The 25,660-nt window shown below is 35.6% G+C and overlaps 1 protein-coding gene across 2 annotated transcripts in view; it reads right to left on the bottom strand.

Annotated features, from left to right (window-relative positions):
• Positions 1-25,660, bottom strand: part of SNTG1 (syntrophin gamma 1) — a 313,487-nt gene that overhangs the window by 196,421 nt on the left and 91,406 nt on the right. For both annotated transcript variants that reach the window (XM_039217478.1, XM_039217480.1), the window contains exon 7: positions 2,681-2,783. In XM_039217478.1, coding sequence (XP_039073409.1) covers positions 2,681-2,783 — 103 coding nt within the window. The remainder of the gene's footprint in view (positions 1-2,680; positions 2,784-25,660) is intronic.

Here is a 25,660-nt window from a genome sequence, read left to right as displayed (position 1 = left end):
TGTGAACACATATATGAATATCATACTTAATGGTAAGAGACTGGAAATTTCTCTAATATTTGCTAATGTCTTGAGCAAAAGAAACATGTCTGCTCTCAATACTTTGTCCAACAGTTTACTGGAAGTTCTGGCCATTGCAATAGGCAAGAAAAAGGAATTTTAAAAATACAGATCATCAAGAAAGGAGAATTCAATATTTTCAGATCATATAACTGTATAAGTATAGAACCTTAAAGAATGGACAAAAAATCCTACCTAGACTAATAGGAAAATTAAGCCTATGATGCAGAATATATAAATGTATATCTATTTATTAGCAATATCTGGACATGAAAAATTTTTTAATGCCATTTATGGTAGAATAAAAAATGCTTAGAAATAAATTTAATGAAATATATGCAAGACTCTCCCACTGAAAATACTAAAATGTGGCTGAGAAAAATTAAAACATAAATAAATGGAAAGTTATATTATGTTCATAGAACTGAAAGATTTAAAGTTGTTAATATGTTAATTCTCCAAATTATCTATAAATCCAGCTTAGTCCCATTCAGAACTGTAACTGAATTTTGTAGAAGTTGACATGCTATTTCTAAAATATATGCAGTAATGCAAAGGGTCTAGAATAGCTAAATAATCATGAACAATTGCAAAATTGGAGAACCTATCCTTGGAGATTAATACTGCACTTACTGTGGAAGGATAAACACAAAAATTAATGAAAATAACAAGGAAATTTATTTTTGTAATTTTTTAAATATTCTTATTTATTTTTGAGAGACAGAGCACAAGCTGGGGAGGTGCAGACAGAGAGGGAGACAGAATCTGAAGCAAGCTCCAGGCTCTGAGCTGTCAGCACAGAGCCCAATGCTAGGCTCGAACCCACCAACTCTGAGATCATGACCTGAGCCAAAGTTGGATGCTTAACTGACTGAACCATCCAGGTGCCCCAATAAAGTAATTTCTTGATTCTAAATTCCTAGCACTGACACAAAATAATAATTCGTATAAGATGGACTCTAAACACATAAGCCAATGTCATAAAGCTTTCAGGAACATGTAGCAGAATCTCTTTGCAACCTTGGGGTAGGCAAGTATTTCTTAGAGAAGATTCAGAAAACAATAACCATATGCAGTAAGAGCGACAACAAGATGGCAAATTAGAGTTTGTCAAAATTAAAAACTTCTGCAAACCTAAGACACCTTTAAATAAAACATAGGAGCCCATAGACTGAGAGAAAAGTACTGTAATCCATAAAGCTGACAAAGATTATGTATAGAATATTTTCTTAAATCCCTGTAGTACAAGAATAGAAAGACATACCAATAGAAAAATGGGCAAACTATGAGCAGACACATTACAAAAAAAGATATGCAGATCTCCAATAATATATGCAAACACTACATGATAAGAATGAATCATAATTAGTCTTTGGGGAAATGCAAACTACAACTACAATAAGATACACTATACACTTGATAGAATAGCTAAAAAAAAAATACCTTTGACTATAAAATACTGGAATAAATATAGAACAGTTAGAACTCTCTCATACATTGCTGGAGTGGAGAGTAAGAGATTTTTAAATAAATGTCCTCTGTAGAAATACTTTTGGGAAGTTAACAAGTTACTTATACATCTACCTGATGACTCGGCAACTCCACTCCTAAGTACTTATGGAAGTGACATAAAGTTGGAAGACTTCTAAAAGCCTTGTACAAGAATGTTCATAGTAGCTTCATTTATAATGGCAAAGTACAGGAAACAAGGTGTGTTATCTATCGATAGGAGAATGATTAGCAAACTTTATTCTATTTATCTAATGGAATACTACCCAGCAATGTGAATGAACAATTGACTGAATTTATAACACAAGGATTTTTCATAGTGAAAGAAACTAGATGTAAAAGAGTAAATACAGTATGATTGCATTCTAAAAAAATTCTAGAAGAAAGAAAAAGAATGAATAGTGATAAGAAATTAAATTAATGGTTGTTTCTTGGACTGTTATGTATTGGGAAGGGCCACAGGGGAATCCTTCTGTTATTTTTTAAATTTTTTCCTTCTGTTATTTAAAGGCATATAGATTAACCAATCTGATTGTGCATTTAAGATCTTTGCATTTCATTGCATGCAAATTATGCCTCAGTTAAAAGACATACTCTTCTTTGATTTTTAGCAAAATGTTAGATAATATTTTATTTCTTAATGTACAAATTGATACAGATGTTTTAAAGTAAGTCTTATGAAAATTATTCCATTTCCACATAGACTGGTGCTTCCTTCAATGACAACTGTAAATGCTTGTTTAGCAAGTCCAGGAGCCAAGTATTATATCATTTTTTAGTTAGAGAAAATATATTAATCAGATATTATGAATGAAATTTAATAGAGATATACAATGTAGGTATTTGTTAGGATACTATTTTTAAAATAAATAATGTGTCCCCAGTTATGGGCTAGAAAATAACTGTAAATGTGCTGAATACACTCTGAAACAAAAATAACATCTGCTCCCTTTGCATAAGCAATCATAGAATGCTTTGTAATATAAAAATATTTGTATTCAGGCAGAAATCCCAATGTTAAAAAGAAATTATCAATTACTGTCAGGAAATAATGGTTTTGAAAATAAATCTGATGATGTGAGCATTTTACCTATTCTTCATAAATGCTTACATGCACAGTCTTCATTCAGTGGGAGTTTGAGGAAAGCAGGTGCTCTTTTTAAAAATGACACCGTCAGGGTCACTTCTTCTCCAGCATTCCGAAGAACCTGAACCTAAAATAAAAAAAGAGTAAAAATGATTCCGTCATCAGGATGCTCACAAAACATCTTATATGATAGCAGCACCTTGAAGTGATTGGGTGTCTCTTCACCTCTCTTTTTTTCCCTATTGGTAAGAAACATTTCATTAAAGATAGGGGGAATGAATGACGTAACATTGTAGGAATACAGCCATCACCTCCTTTCTCTTCCCACCATTTGGTGGGCCTTGTTCACTCACAATGTCATCATCTTCCATTCATATTCATAGATATCTCTTAAGTGTATGGTCTATATTAGGTGATATGAGAGATTATGGCTTCTATAAGAAGATGGGGTGCTCAAGTCTTGAGGTCATTAATTTAGTAAATATTTATTGAACCTCTATTATGAGCCACTTGGAGATATAAAAATAAACGACCCTGAAGATGTTGATGAAAGAGCTAATTCAGATTAAACAAATTGCCCTGATTCGCTCAAGCACTTTTGCAAAACAACAACAACAACAAAATACCAAAAACAAAAAACAAAAAAAACCCCAGACACCTAGGTATTCTTTTCCTGTCATATTATTGCATCTTTTATTTCTTTCTTTCCCTGCACACTTGGAGTAATGGTGGAGACAGTTATCATCAACTCTCAACATGTTTAAAATTTTAGACTAACAGGTCTAGTTTTATCACTTACAATAATGTCAAGTTCTTCAAAAATTATATCAAGATAAATGTAAGAAATAGCTAAAGAAGTACTAGAAGCCAAGGAGTTATTTGTAACAAACACAACTAGAAAAAGCATATGTGGATTTTAATTTAAAAATCTCACAACTAGGAGGGGAATTACAAATAATCAGTGAAGAGACAACTAATGAATATGGGAACACAGTTTGTTAGTAAACATCTAGAAAAAATGCTCAACCTCAAGTCATGAGAGAATTGGCTATCAAGATGATTTAGAACAACTTCTGGTCCAGAGAAAAGTGTATTGTTTCATCTTCCCTTGCTTCCCTCTCAGTAACTATAAACACTCAAGAACCTGCAAGAGATGACTGAAATGCAAGTCGACCTCTGAAAGGTGGAAGGAAGAAAGGACTCATTAGGGATCTCAGGATGGTAGGAACAGCTCAGAGGACACCCACCCAAGCAAGGAACTCCAGCCCACTGCTGGATAAAGCATCCCTTTGTCCACTTCGTGGCACCAGGGGGGGCCAGGCTGAGAAAGCTCCTTCCACTTCCTCAAATGGCATCAGCAGGGAACAGTGAGAAATCAATGAGACCAATGAAGCCAAGCAGGTTCTAAGAAGTATATTTTGAACCATAGCTTATAAAACTAGGCTAGGACCTTTGTGGTAGAATGAATTCCTGCTAAAAAGAAAAAGTTTTATATAAGAGCCACAATCTCAACATAACAAGCAAAGTAGACAGGATACAATAAAATAGCAGACTCCTCAAAGAACCAGGAAAGTCACAACTTAAATATGTAAAGATAGCTAACTCAAACTAGATGAATTACCTACTGGAATTGTCTGATAAGGACTTTAAAGCCACCTTAATAAAACTATATCAACAAGAAATTATAAATTCTCTTGAATCAAATGAAAAATTACAAAATCTCAGCAAAGAAATATAAATTATGATAAAACTCAAATGAAAATTATAGATCTAAAATGCATTAACATAATTTTTTTAAAAAAACACCTTATTGAGGGTACTGGGTGGCTCAGTCAGTTAAGTGTCCAACTTGGGCTCAGGTCATGATCTCACGGTTCCTGAGATTGAGCCCCGTGTCAGGCTCTGTACTGACAGCACAGAGCCTCCTTGGGATCCTCTCTTTCTCCCTCTTTCTCTGTCCCTTTCCTTCTATGCTCTCTCTCTCTTTCTCTCACATTCTCTCTCTTTCTCTCAAAAATAAGTACACATTAAAAATAACAATAATAAAAACTTACTGAATTGGCTCAATAATACAATGAAAATGACAGAAGAGAGAATCAGTAAACTTGATAACAGAACATTAAAATTTGCCCACTTCTGAGCAATAGTCAAGATACAGTCACACACAGAAAAAAATAATATATATCATCACACTGAAAGTAGAAAAAGTTTAAAAATGAAGAAAATTATATAATCATTTATATAGATGCAAAAAGTATTTAATAAAATACATTCGATAAAAACTCAAAAACTGAGCATACAAAAGAGTATCTCCATGTTATAAGGAAAATTTAAAAAAAATTAGAAACATCATAGTTAACAGTGATTTATTGAGACATTTCTCTCTGAGATCAGAAATAAGACCAAAAAATCCACTGTCTCCAGTTTTCCTTCATCTTTCTTCAGGTCTTAATGAAGTAAGGCAAAAAAAGAGCTAATAAAATGCATGAGGATTGAAAGAAGAAATAAAAGTTTTATTATTCAGAGATAAGATGATTTTTTATTTATATTTTGAGAGAGAGAGAGAGAGAGCATGCATGCACAGTTGGGTGGGGGGCAGGGAGAGGGGAGAATTCCAAGCAGGCTCTGCACTGTCAGTGCGGAGCCCAATGAGGGGCTTAAAATCACAAAGCAGGAGATCATGATGTGACTTGAAGTCGAATGTTTAACTGACTGGACCACTCAGGTACCTCAAGATAATTTGAGCATAGAAATTCCTTGGGAACCTATAGACATTATGCATGAGCTATTAGCAGTTGAATTACTAAGGGAGGTTAGCATGGGACAGTATAGATACAAAGTAATACATTGTTAAAAAGAAAAACTCAAGCCCCAAATGTAGTCACCTTTGAGGCTGCAGGGCTTAACACATAATCTAATTTCACTTTCAACCTCTCACAGTAATGTAGTGAGGAATTTTCTGGTCAGGACTAAGGAGGTAAACCTTCTCTGTCCTAAGGGAAGGTGACCTTGTCTCAAAAAATTCCTTCCTTCCTTCCTTCCTTCCTTCCTTCCTTCCTTCCTTCCTTCCTTCCTTCCTTCCTTCCTTCCTTCCTTCTTCTCTTCTCTCTTCTCTTCTCTTCCTTCCTTCTTCCTCTTTCTTTTNTCTTTCTTTTTTTCTTTCTTTCTTTCTTTCTTTCTTTTTCTTTCTTTCTTTCTTTCTTTCTTTCTTTCTTTCTTTCTTTCTTTCTTTCTTTCTTTCTTTCTTTCTTTCTTTCTTTCTTTCTTTCTTGTCCTTCCCCATACCTGCCTATAATAAAATCCTTCCATCTTATACAGAACCTTAGAACTCCTTTCTATTTGCTAGATGGAATGTTGCCTCATTCATAAAAGGCTTAACAAAGTGAATTCGATTTTAAAATTTACCTGGTTACTTTTTTTTAACAGCACAAAGGTCAACTGGTTTGATTCATTATCAACAAATATGGCCTTAATTTTTAAATAATGGAAGTCTACATTATGTCATGGACCACTGGACATAATACTGTGAAATGATCAATTCTCTCCCACTTTTCTGTAGATGTAAGACAACCCCATTCAAGGTCCCAATGTTTGTGGGGGTTTTTTATTCAAATTTCGGCTTAGTAGGAACTTATGAACTTGGCTTATGTTTTGCATTGACACTTAACATTGATATAATCATTATTATATCATTGTACTGGGAGTCTGTGAGTCAGTGAATAAATAATAAAAAAATTCTGTTCATTTAAGGATGAATATGAGAATAAACATGTAAGTTAATTATGGTTGCCTCAGAAATTGGCAATGGGCAAACTACTTTACATATGTACTTCAATCTTGAAGTTTTTATTCAAATGTAATTGAAAAAATAGAGAAAATAATTTTTCATTGTAAATTCTCACCCTACAGATATAATTTAGTTTTATTTTTAATAAAAGATCAAATATGAGTATCTTTGAGGGGCAAAAACAAGTTCAAATCCTTGACACATACACATTTCTTAATAACTGCAAGAATATTCATTTTTTCAGTGAACGGGATTGAGATAATGTGTTTAAAATTTTTCTCAGCTTTGCAAATATGCATTGAATGCATATTTCATCAGCCTGATACTGTCAGGCTGGAAAATATAGGTTCTACATCATGAGTAATGATGGATGTCATCTTCCTGCAAAATCAGATATCTGCACCAGTAAATCCAGCTGTCTTTTTCATTTTCATTCACATTTTATGATGCAAATCAAATGTGCATTTTGATCAGATAATGTAGTACCACGACTCTTCCATCATATTGCCTTGGGTATGTACATGAGCGAAGGGTGAGAGATTGGTGAAGGGTGGTAATCAATAAAAAAAAAGTGAGGCAGGGATTAAAATAGATATTTATAGGTTTAGTCTATTAAATCATGACAGACCTAACAACTCAATTTATGAACTGAATGTTTTTGAGTTCCACTCACCTGTTAAAAGGGAAACTTCATAAAATCATTTGTCTTCTTCACCCTTTTCTCCTTCCCCTTAGAGAATAGTCTATCTAATATGAGATATTAAGGAGGAATTTATCTATCTGCCACTGCTTTGGTATATATATGAAGTTAATTTTGCCCATAGCTTTGAAGTGGTTTATATATATTTTTAAGATTATTTTTATAGAGTAGTTTTAGGTTCACAGCAGAATTTTGGGTAAAACAGAGAGATTTCCCATATTCTTCCTGCCTCCACTCATGCACAGCCTTCCCCATCATTGACATCCTCCACTATACGGTACATGTGTTACAAATAATGAAGTGACATTGACACATTGTTATCACGCAGAGTCTATTATTTACCTTTGGGTTCTCTCTTGGTATTGTACATTCTATGGGTTTGGACAAATGTATAATGACATGTATTCACCTTATTGTATAATATAGAGTATTCTAAATGCCCTAAAATCCCTTGTGCTCTGGTTATTCATCCCTGTCTCTTACCCCAAACTTGGGGATTTTTTTTTTATGTTTATTTATTTTTCAGAGGCAGAGAGGGGCAGAGAGGGAGGGAGACACAATCTGAAGCAGGTTCCAGGCTCTGAGCTGTCAGCACAGAGCCTGATGCGGGGCTGGAATTCATGAACTGGGAGATCTTGACCTGAGCCAAAATCAGATGCTTAACAGACTGATCCCCCCAGGGATTGTTTTTACTTGATGAAAAGAAGGACTTCTGCTTTGCCTGGGCATATATTAAGCACACATCAGGAAACACACACAGATACACAGATACACAGGCACACACACTACACACACATGTACATGCACCCACACACACCTCACACATATCTTCAGTGGCAACAAAGACAGTGAGACAGCCTGTGAGGGTCACAGTCACCACCCTGGCATGATGTTGGAACAACCAAGTAAGATTTCGGTCTCCAGACAGTAAGATAAGTATTGCTGTTCACTGATGACATTGATGGAAAACAGTTACCTAGAATTTCACATTAACATTTGACTCGTCTGTCTTGACATATTGCTAAGTGCAGTACATCATTTTCTTAAAGCCCTGACTCCTGGCTGAAAAGGAAATTAAATTTGACTCTGAGGAATGATTTTAAACACGTTGCCTCACAGACAAAACAGGAGACACAATCACATGCTTTGCTGTTCATGTTAGGAAAGTAATTACATGTCAACACGGAATAAACAAACACTTTTTTATTATATATACTATTACATAATCACTTTTTGTTTATGTTAACTGTGGGAGGAAAGCGTGACTTATTACGTGTATTATAGAGTAAGGGTTTGAGAAGCAATTGTAATTTAATGGCTTTCCTAAATGGGGTCAGAGGGTCCTCTGGCCCTGTGCACCTGCCTTCATATTCAGGTTTCAAAGGAATCTGTGGAATGACAGTTGAGAGAACATATGCCCCTCCCTGTGGTGTGAGTGCAAGTGAAACATTAACACCTACAGATTGCACGTGGGCTCACAGTGGCTGCCAGGTGTCAGGCCAGGAGATAAAGCCTTCTGAAGAGAGGAACATTCAGCCAAGGGAGAAGTCTTGTTTTTTTTTGTTTGTTTGTTTTGTTTTTTAATTTTTTTAAAATGTTTTATTTATTTCTAGGAGAGAGAGAGAGACAGCGTGAGCAGGGGAGGGTCAGAGAGAGAGGGAGTCACAGACTCTGAAGTAGGCTCCAGGCTCTGAGCTGGCAGTCAGCACAGAGCCCAATGCGGGGCTCAAACCCACGAACCGCGAGATCATGACCTAAGCGAAAGTCGGACGCTTAACCGACTAAGCCACCCAGGGTCCTCAAGGGAGAAGTCTTTAATAGTCACGAGAACTGGTGCTATTGGTGGGGGCAGGGTGTAAATCAAGAGTAACAGCAGAGACTATCCAAATGGAAAATAAGGTATAGAACTGCATCTCTCGGAGGATCATATCACATCACCACCGGAAGTAGTGGGTGAACCAACAATGAGAAATCAATTATAATTTCGAATTTGGAAGAAGCAATGCAAAAGAAGAAAAGGATTTGAGATGACTTATAAATACGACCTTTCACCTTGAATTGCTATGACCAGGGGGACACAGAACAGTGCTGGAAGAGCCAGGAGCAGATGGAGTAGGGGTGGAGCAGTAATGGAGACAGAGATCCGAATTAGTATGGACAAGGCAATTCAAGAAGGGAATGTGACATTCCTGAGGATGCAGTCACTCATTTCTTCATCTTTTCTGTACTTGAACTTGTGAAAACAGTCCATATACATAAAGGAATACAACAGGAGCCTTTCTACAGGCACTTCTTTTCCAAACTTATGGTTGTTTTAAAATGAAAAGTCAGCAAAATGTATATCTGGTTTCTGTTTAAAAAAAGAACAACTGAAATTTTAATATTTTTGAATTCCCAAAGTTTCAACCTAAAGTAGTGGTGAAGGATGCAGTAATTTTTGGATTCTGGTAAATATTATAATCAAGATAAAATTTGAATGAATAAGAAATTTAAGCTCTAATAATCAGGATATAATAATAATATCAATAAATTTTAATATGCAAAAAAAACCCATTTACTTTAGTGAGGCAAAAATGTTGAAAAACTTGAGCAAATTTTCCTGGATTATTTAAAACTATGACTAAAAATAATTCCATCACTTTCAAAGACTCCACTGAAACGAGATTCTATGTAACTAAAGTGAGTGAAAAGTAGATGCTAGATGAATTGACCTTCAATGTAACAAGCAGAATACATTGTTAATTAGTTCACATGGCTATAGAAATGCTAGTACACCATTATTTTAATTCCAAGATGATTTCCTCAATAATTCAAGCAATATTTTACTTTGTCTTCTTACTGTTATATGGCCAATTGACTAGTTTATGTTCTATTAAGCAGACTTAATTAAATTTTAAAATTCATAAAAGCTTTACTTCACGAAAGGCATCAGGAACAGATGGATTCAAATTAAGTTTTATCTAATTCTTATAGAAGAAATTATTCCAGCATGGAATTATTAAAGTCTCTCCAATTCATGTTACTAAATGAAACCAAAATGAAAATGAATAATAAAGGCTGACATAAAGCATATGAAGAAACAAAAGATCACAGTTAATATAAATATAGACATAATAATTTAAATACACTCTTCACATATAGAATCCTATAAGAGACAGATGAAATTGTACTATAACCAAATAGCTTGTATTTCAAAATAGCAAACCTGGATAAATATCAAGAAGTTATTATCAATTTAATAAATTCATCAACAAGTTAAATATGCGTAACCTAATAATAATATCAATAACAGGCGAGAGAAAGAGGGACTTTTTATCTTCTCCATTAGAATCTTAAAGGGCATTTGGTCAAATTGAGCTATAATTTCTAGGAAAAACTCTAAGAAAAATAGGATTAGGTGAAAAATCTCATACTGTTTCTTGAATATCCCTGGCTGTTCCCTGAGCCTACCAGAGTCTCTCCGTAAATATTCACATGACTATTATCCTTACTTCCTTTCCTCTTACCTAAAATGTCATCCCAATAAGTCCTATTTAAAGTTACACCTCTCCACATACCTCTGTCCTCATTTCCATGTTCTACCTGTCATTTTTCATACCTATTAGCACATTCCTTCCTACCCCATAGAGTGCTGACATGTTATGTCTAATATTCTATCTCCGCACCATGAAGACATGTGCTATGCAAGAACAGCAAGCTGTATCTTTTTACGGTATATTCAAAGAGTCTGGCATAACACCTGTCTCATAAAAAGTCTTCATTAAGTAGTTTTGGGTGATTAAATTTAATACAATCATTTTAAAAAGCAAAAGAAAAAATTCTGTTTTCCTAAATGTTGAAATGGTGATACCATGTCAGTAAAAATCAGGCACTAGATAAAGATGTTCACTGTCTCCATTAGTTTTCAAAAATATTGTATGTGTTCTGCAAATATAGTAAAATAAGAAAATAATATTTTATAAATATTAAGAAAACAAAATAACTCGTTATTAAATATGTAATTGTGTACTTAATAAATTCTCCACAAAACACTAATTGGAATTTAAAACAAACGTGTTAGGATAGCTCCATTGATGATCAACTATGATGTAAAATACCTTTTTCCTAGTTAGCCATATGCACTAGGAAAAATATTAAAAATCAAGGGAGGGAAACTATCAAATCCTTAGATTTCAGGGGCACGTGGGTGGCTTAGTTGGTTGAGCTCCTGACTTTGGCTCAGGTCATGATCTCATGGTTCCTGAGTTCAAATCCTGCATTGGGCTCACTATTGTCACCCTGTCAGGGAGAGCCTGCTTCAGATCCTCTACCCTTTGCCCCTTCTCCACTTGCTCTCTTTTTCTCTCTCTCTCTCCCTCAAAATAAATAACTATAAAAAAGAAAAATCCTTAGATTTTTCAAAGCATATATTGCTGTAAAGTAATTTGTATTTTTTATTGAAGGAGAGAAACCAAAATCTAAAGCCTTGCAAGGATATGCCATATACTTGGTGAAATTTTCTATAAGAACAAATTAAGTCAACAGAAAGTAATTAAAATATCCTCCAGAATATCCAAAAATACCAAGAAGAACAGCATTAAGTTTTGGGAGGAGTGGGGTGATCCATGTCTGAATATGTTAAATCACTTAATCAAATCATATGTTATTGATATATAAATAGATGAACTAGTAGAAATGGATAAATCTACAAAGTAGATCTTAATGTATTTGAACTTTTTTTTTTTAATTTTTATTTATTTCTAGGAGAGAGAGAGAGACAGCGTGAGCAGGGGAGGGTCAGAGAGAGAGGGAGTGACAGACTCTGAAACAGGCTCCAGGCTCTGAGCTGGCAGTCAGCACAGAGCCCGACGCGGGGCTCGAACCCACGAACCGCGAGATCATGACCTAAGCGAAAGTCGGACGCTTAACCGACTAAGCCACCCAGGCGCCCCAATGTATTTGAACTTTTAATACATGATAGAGATTTTTTTAATATAAAGTGTTTAAAAGACTGGTTATAATAAATGGTACAAATATATCTGGCAACCCTTTGAGAGGCAAGTAAAATAGGACACAATTTTAAACAACATACTAACAATAAATCTTAATGAATTAAAGATGTAAAGGTAATTACTATCACCAAAATAATGTAAGAACCTATATGTGGGATTCCATGTAAAATCCAGGGGTGAGAATAACATATTAAACCCAACTATGAACTCAGCACCTCGAAGACACTGCTGCATTTGTAAAGCTACACATAGGTAGATAGCACTGTATATAAATGTACATTTTGCAGTATTTTTGCCCGTCCTTTGAATTCATCTGAATTAGTCACTTTTTTCAAATAGAATGAAGACAGCTGCTTTTTATTTTGTTTTTCTGCGTGCTTGTTTGTTTTGGTTGTAATTTTATAAGTAACTCCTAGACAGGGCCACTGTTAATTTGACCCTTAACACTGTTCTTTTGAATGATTTCAAAAGGAAACTACAAATATTTATTTATTTGCTACGACCAACCCATAAGGTGGCGCAGTTTCCAAATTCATCATTTCATTCTTGTGCTGGACAAAATAACAGGGAATAATAAGCTTGAATATTGCATCTCATTAAATATAGAAACGAAACTAGGTGCACACCCTAAAAGCTGCCTGTGTGATAGTTGGGGTATCGCCCACCGTGTCCTGACCACCACTGTCATCCTTAATGAACTGATACACACGTGGATGGTGCATTAAATACTATACTTTCAGGGGCGCCTGGGTGGCTCAGTAGGTTAAGCGTCTGACTTCAGCTCAGGAAATGATCTCACGGTTCCTGGGTTCAAGCCCCGCGCTGGGCTCTGTGCTGACAGCTAGCTCAGAGCGTGGCGCCTGCTTCTGATTCTGGGTCTTCCTCTCTCTCTGACCCTCTTCTGCTCATGATGTCTGTCTCTCTCATTCAAAAAAATAAATAAAACATTAAAAATTTTAAAAAATAAATACTATACTTTCAGAGATGATAGTGCAGCCTAATGCAATGCTGTGAAAATATCCCAACAATAATTCGTTATGACAATATTGTCTCTACTGAATATTGGATTATCTACAATATCTAACTAATAAATTATTTGGATTTGCTAATTTGTTTCTACTAAGTCTTAACAAGCAGTTGTATGTGTAATAATCCACAGTTAAGTAAATGAATACTGTGTCACCAAGCGTGCAAGCTCTAAAGCAGCCTTGGGTTTGGAAAATAAAGCCTGCGAAGTAAACAAGACAGAAGTCACTGCCTTTCTTTTTACAAATGAGAATTTGAAAACATTTCAAAGTTAAGGGACTTGCTCAAATTTAGCAGCTCAAAATGACAGACTGATAAGTCAAATGACATGTAGAAGCGAGTTCTCCTGGTTTTCCACTGGGCTCTTTTCCAAGGAGGTTAATGGCAAATCTTAAATAATTATTTAAAAAGCATATTTGAGTCTCATAGTGATTTTGAGATGATAATCACCACCTCTCAGCTTTCACATGGCCCTTATACACAGAGTCCAGTTACACTGTACCACCTCACTGCCCTAGTTCTGAGAAGGAAATAGAAAACACGGTCCCCTTGGGTTCTAGAACACAGAGTAATATGGAGAAAGTGGCTGCTCTGTAAATTGGTTAAGACACATTTATGTAAATTACTGACTTTGCATATGTTCCCTCTGGGCTTAATGAGTATGGAGTTTAAATCAATGCAAGGACATACATCAAATGTTGACTATATTAAAAACGCCACATTTTATAATACAAATCTGCAGTGTTGAGATGAAGACAAGAAAGCCCTTTAGTTCTACAGATTATCCAACCAGTGAGAAGACAAATGTTCTGAATAAAGTAAAAGGGAAACTAAGGTTATAAGAAAGGGTTTTAAAAGTAAACACCATGTGTAAATTACTCAGACCCAAATCTACTTAGCTTACCAGACGTCACAGAATTTTTGTCTAGTCGCTGCTAATATGGATAGCATTGAAGTTTTGCACACTCTTCTCGTTGCTTAGCATAACAACAGCAGACAAAAACAGGGACAGTGCTCGCCCTCACAATGAGAAGATCTCAGATGTTTTGCCATCAATCTCTCACTGGTCATACCTCAGAGATCACCAGTGACTTTGTCAAATGAGCAAGGATTCCATTAACAAACCAAATGCAATCAGCTGTTGACTGAGGCCTGAAAATATTTAAATCAGACCTTTATGTTTGAATAGCTCCCCATATTCCTTCAGTGATGGAAAGTGTATTTATAAAATACAGGCACATTAATAAAGCATATTCAGTTCAAATCTTGAGGGAAGGGAAAGAAAAGTCATCTTTAACAGGCTGACAATATTATAACTTATATTTTATGCATGGTTATAATGTCTGAGGCAGAAGAGTGAGGTACAGAGCCCCTCCATATTTATCTAAAAAAGTCCAGAGTGTTTAAAACACTGTTTCACGAAGATGACAATACTTCATAATCATGTTGGATTGAAATATCTAATGCACATATTTATTCTAAATTCGTATGAAAACCACAGCTCTGTGAATGCTTCTTTTGTCAACAGTGTTCCAGATTTAAGTCGAATGTGAAGGAAAAGGGAACTCATAATGCTTTTCCTATTCTTATAGAATTCTGCATATGATTATCTCACAAAAAGTGAATTGTTGCAATCTGAAAAACAAAGCTAAATATTATCACACCCACATTAGATTTGCAGCTGCAGTGTACAGTTGCTAAATATTTGTTTATGCATATTATCGCAACATGTTTGCGCAACATAGAATTAAGAAGTAAATATTTTACAAATGCTTGTACTGTTTCCTGCTGCAGTCTGTCATTTCAGTCTATTGCATGAATCATTTAAATATGTTATTCTAAATCTTAAATGCCACCCCCCTGTGATGCACACTGAGTACAGTATAAACACTCTGATACCATCAGCAGCATTGTTGGGGCCACCGGAGTACGCAGTGCTGTATTTCCTGGGTAACTGAAGTTTGCACAGGGAGCAACACAGCTGTCTGCTTTGGGGAACCGGTGGTTTCTCTGGGTATCTGGTAATTTCAATACTTGCAAATAGCTGTGTTATGTCTCAAATATAATATATTCAATAAAGTAGGGGAAATAATTTGCATTATATGTTGCCCAGGACGTGAAGAAAAAATACATCCGTTCTATTGCTTAATGATTACTTCAAATGTCAGCCTTCAGAGGACTCTGTCAAGCACAAAATATATTGGAGATACTACAGTTGTAAGGGCCATTATGATTATCTATCAAATTGTGCAGGATGCATGTACCTTATGAGATGCATGTTCCCATTTTACTTACATGGATATTACTGAGACTATATAAGAATGACCCTTGGCAAAATGATAAACTTACCACCTTCCTATTTTGTCATTGGAACTTCTCTCTAGTCTACTTTTCTACTTTGAACCTACTTCTTTCCCAACAGAGTCCCTAAAGACACTCTGCCACCTGGTACCTGAATGAGAAAAACAGGGTAACAGCTCTGGGAAATCGCTTTTCATTCACGCACTCATCGCCTCCTTCTCGAACTGCATCCAAAGGAAATGCGGGGAATGGAATATCAATGACAATTTGTTAGATTCTTCCCCTCATGTTCTGAAAACTGCATTTTGTCAGAGGCCATCTAGAATCATTGGATGGCCTCAAAGAAATGACTTAGCCAAGAGGAATTTAAGCTTTATCTATTTAAATGAATTGGAGTAAATTAATGCCAATTTAAAAAATCTATAGGCTATTCACTTGAGACATAAAACTGAAATGGTTTATGTTCCATTAAGAGATTTTAAATATAAATGTTCACTGAGGTTATGTGAACTCACAAATAGTACCTTCAGATGAAACAGCATTAGAGAAAACTACTGATTATAATTGTTACAAACATCTCCTTTGAAAAGCAGGTGGTACGTAGGTGAGAATAAGGGAAGCTGGGCTCCCTTCCCAGCTGGAGTATTAAACACACAAGAGCCACATGTTTTTTGAAATTCCTTTATTCACATCCCACCTGCTTTAGTTCTATGTGAAGTCCTGAGTAGGATAAGGAGTCATGTTTGTCAGTAATAAAAGGAAGGAAAAAAAAAAGTGCTCTGTCTCCATGGCAACGTGGGGCAGCAGTCCCCCAGACAGAGCTGCTCCACAGCCTAGTGAGAGCAAAGAAGAAGCATGGGAAAGGTATGTTGACAGATTGACTGGGGCCACAATTTGTCAGATCACTGGACTGGGAAATCGCTACAACAACATTGCTGACTCGGTTCCTATCGGAGCTTCATAAACTGGAGACTCAATAAATATGTGTGTAACACAGGGCACCCAGGGCCCAAAAAAATCCAAGACCAGCTCTGATCCTGCTCACCCCCTAGAACTGAAGGCCTCCGGATCATTACTGCGCAGAAATCAAAGGATGAATTAACACAACAAACACTGCATTGTAAAGGAGACCATTAAGAATAATAAAGTGTTGGGGAGCCTGGGCGGCTCAGTCAGTTAGGTGTCCAACTTTGACTCAGGTCATGATCTGACGGTACCTGGGTTCAAACCCCGCGTCAGGCTCTGTGCTGACAGCTCAGAGCCTGGAGCCTGTTTCAGATTCTGTGTCTCCCTCTCTCTCTCAGCCTCCCCTGCTCACGCTGTCTCTCTCTCTCTCTCTCTCTCACTCTCTCAGAAATAAATACAACATTAAAATTTTTTTAAAAAAGAATAATAAAGTGTTCCTTGTCCTTGGCACTGCTTTGTGAAAAAAACTCAAAGGAATTCTTAGGCATTTTCTGATGCAACTAGGAGATGTATAACCTTATTCTAGTTGTTAGTAAGAAAAATTCCTCAGAAAGATACTGTGGTTTCTGTCCCGAAGTCCAGAGTAACAGAGTAGAAAACCAACTGCAGGTGTCGGATATTAAATCTCAATGGTTTTTCAAACATAGTATACCTTTTGAATTTCACTGGATGTGGTCATAATTGTTGGCTACTCAATAAGCATAATACTTCACATTCGTTGAATAAATGAAGCATGGATAATTATAGGAAAAGAGCGTAAATGTTTCCCAATAAAGCACGTTATAAATTGTCTATTACTAGAATCTGATAATACTTTCTATGTTGTATATAATACCTTATATTGTCTGCTGTGTATAATATCATGTGTTATATGTTACATATTATACCTTATATTGTATATTGTATATAATATGTTATACTGTATGTTGTATATAATACTTGTTGTGTATAATATGTTGTATATAATAACTTATATCATATGCTTTCAAACTATTACTGCTTTGTTTTGTGGGGTTATCATCATCTTAAACTATAAGCCATTTCCAGGGAGAAACAGATTTTCTAGTATGATTTTCTTTTTTATCTAGGACTTTCTATATCTTATGTGTATATTGGATTTTCAATACAATTAGTATTTAATAAAAATAATAACAATTACAGTTTTTTGTCTCTCACACATAATTAGAACAATATCACTCTTGAAATAACTATGTACTCTCCCATTTTCACTTTTCAATGTTTTCAGTGAAATATTTTATATTGTTAATTATAGGCTGATTTATGTTGTAAAAGTAAAAATATTTTACTAATCCTTATTAGACCACATAAAGTATTCTATAACTGATCATCAAAACATAATTTTGTAACAAAAGTAAAATGCCTTTGAGTAAACTTTCAACATCGAGTCAGTGTGAAAAGAACACTGCCTGGATTATGAATCTTTTCTGGAAACTTTATGCAGTCAACATTTTTCATACCAAAAGACTATATCTCAAATCATTATTTTAGTGCTAACTGGCAGTTTATTTCCATTTATTTTCTAGTTTTTTTAATGAAGGTATATGTCAGGAACATATTAATTTCCCTGTGCAGCTTTCCAGGTAAATAGTAAATAAGTGTAAGTAAGCCAGGCATTACGGGTCCAGCTACTGAAATGGAATTAGATATACTTCTCTCCTGTATATTTCAAGGCAGTAAATGAAAGTGGCTGTGTCCATTTTAGGGGCACTACATACAACTGACCAAAGGATGGCCTGAAAGTTAATTTGTTCATGTTGAAAAAGATCTCAAGGAAGAGAAGACCATAGCAATTTCCAAAGCTATAATCAGGGCGAGTGTAAGTGTGTATGTGGTGAGGAGAAGGAGAGTGACTTACTAAAGATTGCTCTATTGAGGAGTTTGTGTTGTTAAGTCTTATGTGTTAAAAAATTATGAGTATTATATTTCAAGACACGTGACGTGTAGTTCTAGCCAGAAGTGTTCTTTCCTCGGGTAGATTAAGGTCTTATTTTTTTTTTCATCTCCATAATGAGTTATCTATTTTTATAACCTTTCCTCATCCAATTTATTATCCTAATCTAAAACCTTTCTTGAAACTTCTACAATGGAAAATGCAATCGCATTCATTAAGACCCCAGGAAATCTTGAAATATAGATAAATATCTGTAATTGTCAGGGTCTAGTCAATAGAAACTAACTTAGGCATTTCAAAGAAGAGAATTTAATCAAGGATGGGGGGGGCAGGGCGCGGAATCTCAACAGAGAAATGAGCCAATGTGTAGACTAGCTTTTGCAGAAACCCACAGCCAGCCTGATACTGGACACAAGTGACAGGGATGATGTTGGTTGGGCCCAGGAGCCACACTGGTACTCGCCCCAAGATTGGGGTCTCTGTGAAAACAGAGGAGGGGTGTCTCCATGAGTTACAACCAAGCCAGGATGTACAAATCTTATGCTACACGAAACCAAATTCTCTGCAGATGTTTGCTAAAAGTGTCATCTGGAACATTTAGAAGGTGGAGGAAAGTTGAATGAAAACAAACAAACCAACACACACAAAAAAGAATTCCACTTCCCAATGAGGAAATAGGTAGAAGACCAGCATTAAGAAATCCATTGTAAATGCTGCAGGAGAAAAAGCATTTTTCTATTAACACAACAGACTTCAGATTTGGAGCAGTTAAAAACACTATCAGCAGTTGGCATTAAATGAGATTCATATTCAACACAGAAAGCTGAATCAAGAGTTCTTTAATCCCCAAGCTCTATAACATTCCTGAATGAAAAAAATAAACCCCCAAAAAAAACAACAAAAAAGACAAAAACAGCTAAAAATTTCAACTCCCATTACATTTTGAGAAGAAATTATTGTAACAAAACCATCTCCAAACTATTAATCTAAGTGACATGTCCTTGTTAAAATTTGTGCTCTGGAGCTAGAGTCTATTAGTCTGAATTCTATTTCCACAATTCTCCAACTCTATAACTCTGGGCAACTGATTTAACTTCTCTGTGATACATATTTCTCATCTGCAAAATAATTATAGTCATCATATCTAACACGTTTTTGAAGAGTAAGTGTTTAAACAAAATGCTTAGACAAGAGCTTGGCACCATATCTACTTAATAAACGTTAGCTCACATTACTAGAAAACTATTTAGATTAAATGAAATAAGAATTCAATATAAAATGCTTCAATATGGAACTTGTATTTGTTTCTACAATGTGAGTGATTAAAAATTGTATTCAATAAATATAGGGGAGGCTCCAGTATAGACTCAGAAGTACACCTGACTTACACAGCCATTCACTTTCTTGCCTTAAAAACCCCAGGTCGAACTACACCTGACTATACACAGCCATTCACTTTCTTGCCTTAAAAACCCCAGGTCGAACTCCAAGAAGTCTTCAACATATACATAGTACAGCTGCTTGAAATAAGATGAATCCTCAAGAAAACCAAAGATAGTTTTGGCCATGTAGACACACGACTACCCTCTGATATAGACAAGGAAGGGAAAATTTGAAAACATACTTCCAATGGGTGTAGTGTACATTTTTCAGACATCCTGAAATTGGGAAAATAAACACAAACAAAACAGAAAACACCAATCGGTAATTAGGAAGTTGCTTTAGTAGTTGGAAGAGTGAAATGGCTGATAATAAGCATTCCATTTCCAAGACAGAGAAGAACTTTAAATTAAGTCTTATCAAATTTTACATGTCACTTAGAAATTTATAATTGGGACCCAGGAACAGATAAATAGAAATCCAAAAACCTGTAATTAAAGAACGGCACTAGATTAAATCCCAAAGCAACCAAATGTATTACGAATGACTTAGAGTCCAAAGAATTTTTCAAAGGGAGGTGTTCAAAATGATAGGTGAAGATTCAGCTTCTGCTGATTCATCTGTAATTCCACAGTTCTTTGTGAGAAAAGTAAAGACATATTTTAAAGCCTGTAGTCCAAGGGCTTGGTGTATAAAGCTTTCTTTTTTAAGTTGGCAAAAGAACTATTGTAATAGACAATTGAATAAAAATCTGTGAGAATTATCTTGAAAGAGTGAGAAAAAAAGAAACAAGACCCATAAGACAGGAGGAAAACCACTTCTTAGTGGAACAGCCTACTTTAAGGTGGAGAGGCCATTTCAATATTTCATTCACTATATATTTATTGACTGCTGGCATTGTGTCAGTATACAAAGCATTGAATAAAAGAAAAATTCTCACTCCCAAGGACTTGACATTCTGGATAGGAGAATGAAAATATTTTTTAAAAAAACAAAGAAAAGAAAAAAATATAAGGTTATTATATCATTGGATTTAGTTTTTTTCTAAATAAACTTTTTATGAGAACAGTTTTAGATTTATAGAAAGTTGCAAAGAGCATTCCCATATAGCGCACACCCAGTTTCCCCTACTGCTAACATTTTACATTCATATAGTTCATTCCTCAGAGGTCACGAACCAATATTGATGCATTCATATGAACTAAGTTGGCATTTTGCCATTCCAGGATTGCCATTCAAGTGGGTATATAAGCCAGACAGGCAAATGGATAATGGGGGAAGGCAGGGAACTATGCAAACAGAGTAAGTGTGTAGGCTTAGAGTTGCCAAAGCTGCTAATCTTTTCAGAAAAAGAAAACAATTCTGAATTTTTATGTAATCTCTTGATTTTCTTTAAAAATTTTAATTGTAGTAAAGTACACTTTGAATTTAATGAGTTAACCATTTACAAGTGTACAGTTTAATAGTTTTAAACATACATTGTTATGCAACAAATTTCCAGATGTTTTTCATCTTGTAGAAGTGAAACTCTACAACCATTAAAAAATACCCCATTTCCTGTCCCTGACATTCCCTGGCAACTACCATTCTACTTCCTATTTCTGTAAGTTTGACTAGTCTACATATATCATAAGTAGAGTCATACAGGATGTATTTATCTGTGTGTGTGTGACTGGTTTATTTCACTTAGCAAGGTGTTCTCAAGGTTCATTCATGTTGTAACATTTGACAGGGTTACATTCTTTATATGACTGACTACTCTTCCATTGTAGCTTTCTAGTTTTACTTTCCTTGCCTGGGTTTTTGGTGTGACATCCAAGACATCATTGCCAAATCATGTGCAAAGCTTTTCCTTTGTTTTTAACTTGCAGTTTTATAGTTTTAAGTCTTACATTAAGATTTAATCCAGGGCTGCCTGGGTGACTCAGTCGGTCAAGCATCCAACTCTTGGTTTCAGCTCAGGTCATGATCTCACAGTTTGTGAGTTCAAGCCCCACATCGTGCTCTGCGCTAATGGCTCAGAGCCTCCTTGGGATTCTATCTCTCCTTCTGCCCCACCTCTACTCTCTCTGTCTCTCAAAATAAATAAACTTAAAAAACTGATTTAATCCATTTGGAGCATCTGGGTGGTTCAGTTGGTTAAGCATGCGACTTCCACTGAGGTCATGATCTAACGGTTCGTGGGTTCAAGCTCTGTGTTGGGCTCTCTGTTGACAGCTCGGAGCCTGGAGCCTGCTTCAGATTCTGTGTTTCTGGCTCTCTCTGCTCTTCCCCTGTTCACACTCTGTATCTCTCCCTTAAAAATAATTAAACTTAAAAAAATTTTTAAAGATATCTAATCCATTTTTAGTGATTTTTTGTATATGGTAGAAGGGAAGATTCCAAAAGCATTTGTTGAAAAAATTGCCCTTACCTTATTGAAATGGTCTAGGTATTTGTGCCAAAAATTATTTGACCATGCACATGAGGGTTTATTTCTTGGCTCTCTATTCTATCCCATTAGTTTATATCTGTTTTTACAGCACTACCACATTATTTTGGCTAATGTAGGTTTGTAATAAGTTTTGAACATGTGAGGTTTTTTTGGATATTCAGAATCCTTTCATGTTTTTTTTTTTATTTCTGAAAAAAGTCATTGGGATTGTTTTAAGTTTATTTATTTATTTTGAGAGAGGAAGAGAGAGAGCTAGGAAGGAGCAGACAGACAGACAGAGAGAGATAATCCCAAGCAGAGTCTGCACGGTCAGTACAGAGCCCTATGTGGGACTCAACCCCATGAACTGTGATAGCATGACCTGAGCCAAACCTAAGAATCAATCAGACGCTTAAAGTTCTGAGCCACCCAGATGCCAGTCATTGGGATTTTGATAGAGATTGCATTCGATTTGTAGATTGCTACTGACATTTTAACAAAATTATATCTTTTTTTTCGAATGTTTATTTATTTTGAGAGAGAGAGTGAGGGAGGGGCTTCAACATGGGGCTTGATCCCATGAACCCAGAGGCCTCTGAGAACCCTGAACCTGAGCCTATATCGAGTCAGATGCTTAACTGACTGAGCCACCTAGACCCCAGAATGAAATCTTTCAATTCACAGACATGGAATGTCTTTCCACTTATTAATTTCTTCTTAAATTTCTTTGGGGAACATTGAGCCACCCAGGCACCCTGTGTTGAGTTTTTTTAATCAGAAAATGGTGCTGTATTCTGTCAAAGGTTTTTATTTCTTTTTTTTATTTTTTATTTTTTAAATAGTTTATTGTCAAGTTGGTTTCCATATAACACCCAGGGCTCATCCCCACAAGTGCCCTCCTCCATGGTGTCAAATGTTTTTCTACATCATTTGAGACAATCATTGCTTTTTATTACTGAAAAGTATTCCATTTCATGGTTGTGCTACACCTTGTTTATCCATCATATATTGAAGGACATGTTGATTGCTCTAGGTTTTAGTAATTGTGAATGAAGCTTTACTGAAAATTCCTGTATATATTTTTGTGTGAACATATGTTTCCATTTTTTTGGGAGGATAAGTACTTTTGAATGTGGATGCTGAATTTTACGTTAATATTAAATTTGTACCAAAGTGTCAAATATGGTTTCATCATTTTGCATTTTCACCTGCAATCAATGAGAATCCCTGTTGCTTCACATCATCACTAGCATCTTATATTGTTGACTTTGAATATAATAGATGGTAATTTTTAAACACATAGAACATAAGCATGTTGTAAAGGTATCAGCTCACAAAATTAAAGCAATGGGTACAGAAACATGTTCTGGTAGGAACAAGGGTATCTACACACACACACACACACACACACACACACAGTGATTTTTAAATGATGGCTTAATAATGGTGTTTATACCAGGGCTGACTAAGAAATTTACACCTCTGTGCTGGAGCCTTGACCATATTTCAATCACAAAACATAATCTCATACTAATATTTTATATTTTTTACATGCTTTTAGAGTTAAAATTTCTTCTTGGGAACCTCAAATTTGTCCAAAAGAAGTCCATTGTTTATATTCTACTTTCCAGGGAATAGAGTGAAGGAATATATATTCCCTCTCTTATTTTTTTGTTAGTCTAGCCACAGCTCTAGTTCTGAATTATTCTTGGAATGTTCCCCCTGTGAAACCAGGCAACCCAAAAGGGCAAATGACTCCTCTAAATGCAATGGAAAAGAGTCAAAATTGATGAGTGACTTAACCAGGGAAAGTCTCTGCCCAGGATAATTTTCTTCTGAGCTCTGGATGGAGGGCATGACCCACCATGAAGATCAGAGGAGACAACTGCTGGCAGACATGACAAGGGCAAAGTCCAAGGTGAATGTGAACCTGGCAACGTATGGGGCTAGTGGAATTATGTGGGGCTGGCCATGGTGTGCTAGTGGAAGACTGGTACCATAGGCTGTGGAAGGTGGGCATGCAGGTCATTCAGGCTCAGATAAATAGTTTTCACTCATTCTAATGAGCTGGAAAACCACAGAACATTTTCCACCATAGGTGACATGACAGCTGCTATGTGGCACGCTGCTCATTGTAGGGTAGGTACACATGAAGTCAGGGTCCACTGAGGTAGTCCAGGCAAACATAATAGTATCAAACACTAGGAGATGATATTTTTCACTGAGAGGAGGGAGCATATTTGTGTTTAGTCCAGAACAGTCCACAGGCTGAAAACTGTGATAGAAAAGAAAGGAATTATGGCTGTGTGTGCCTTGCCTTTTAGACTTAATAACTAAATTGAGTTATTTATAGCAATGAGGACAGCAAGAAAGCTTATTAAGACCTCTAGTTGGCTATGTTAAGTATAAAATGTGCATTTGATCTATGTGGAGGTACCAAGTTGGAATTGACAGAATAATATTTACTGGTATAAAGTTCTCTACACATATGTAAATACTAATAAGCAATATATGTAATTAAAAATAATTACGAATAATGAAAGTCTCTGCTTAATTTCTCTCTAATGTCAAAGGAAGATCTCTCCACAATTAAAATCAAAATATCTTAATCTTTATCTAATATAAAATCTTTATCTGTCACATTTATAAACGTCCTTTAGTGAAAAGATAAATAAGTAGGTCTTTGTCATTCACAAAACCTCAGACCGCAAAATTGTCGTGATACTGTGGTTTCACATGCAATATAATGACTACATGGGAGATACTTGCCAATGGAAAAAAGAATACAGGAATCGAAAGTCCTATCTCCTTTTTATGAGGTATCAATGAAGGAAATATTTATAATTAAGGCGAAGTGTCTTCTAATCACTATCCAAACTGTGACATTGTTTTCCCTTGAAATTCTGAGGAGACTCTTTTGTTTAAATAACAAGGGAGTGGGAGCCTGGCTCAGTTGTTTGGGCATCCAACTTTGGCTCATGGCTCATGGGTTCGAACCAGTGTCGGGCTCTGTGCTCAGCTAACTCAGAGCCTGGAGCCTGCTTCAGATTCTGTGTGTGCCTCTCTCTCTGACCCTCCCCTGCTCACGCTGTCTCTCTCTGTCTCTCAAAAATTAAAAAAAAAAAATTTTTTTAATCTAAAAAATTTTTAAAAATAAAAAACAGGGGAAGATGCTATTTTTTGTTCTCTAATTTATGGTAATCATTTTTCTTTCAAAACATTTATTTACTGAGTGAATCTTATGCACGATTGTTTTTTTGTAGCCTGTTGATCATAAACTTTGGAAGTAAGGCTGGATTTGACTTAATTCTGCCACCACTCAACTTTGACTCAACTTTTGGGCCAATTACACCTATACTATTTTAGTCTTTTCTCATTTGTAGAAATGAAATACTAATAATTTCTGTGTGCCTGAGATAATGGTATTGCCTGATGCATGGCTTGGCTCACATATGATCAAATGCCTAAGTAACCTGCCATTGTATAATAACTTTAATTATTTCTTCATATTCCTTGTTGAAAATTTAG

Source organism: Hyaena hyaena, unplaced genomic scaffold (assembly GCF_003009895.1).
Source record: "Hyaena hyaena isolate Hyena2069 unplaced genomic scaffold, ASM300989v1 scaffold_697, whole genome shotgun sequence".
NCBI lineage: Eukaryota > Metazoa > Chordata > Mammalia > Carnivora > Hyaenidae > Hyaena > Hyaena hyaena.
The sequence above is the reverse complement of the archived record's forward strand: the minus strand, read 5'-3'. Positions and strand labels throughout refer to the sequence as shown.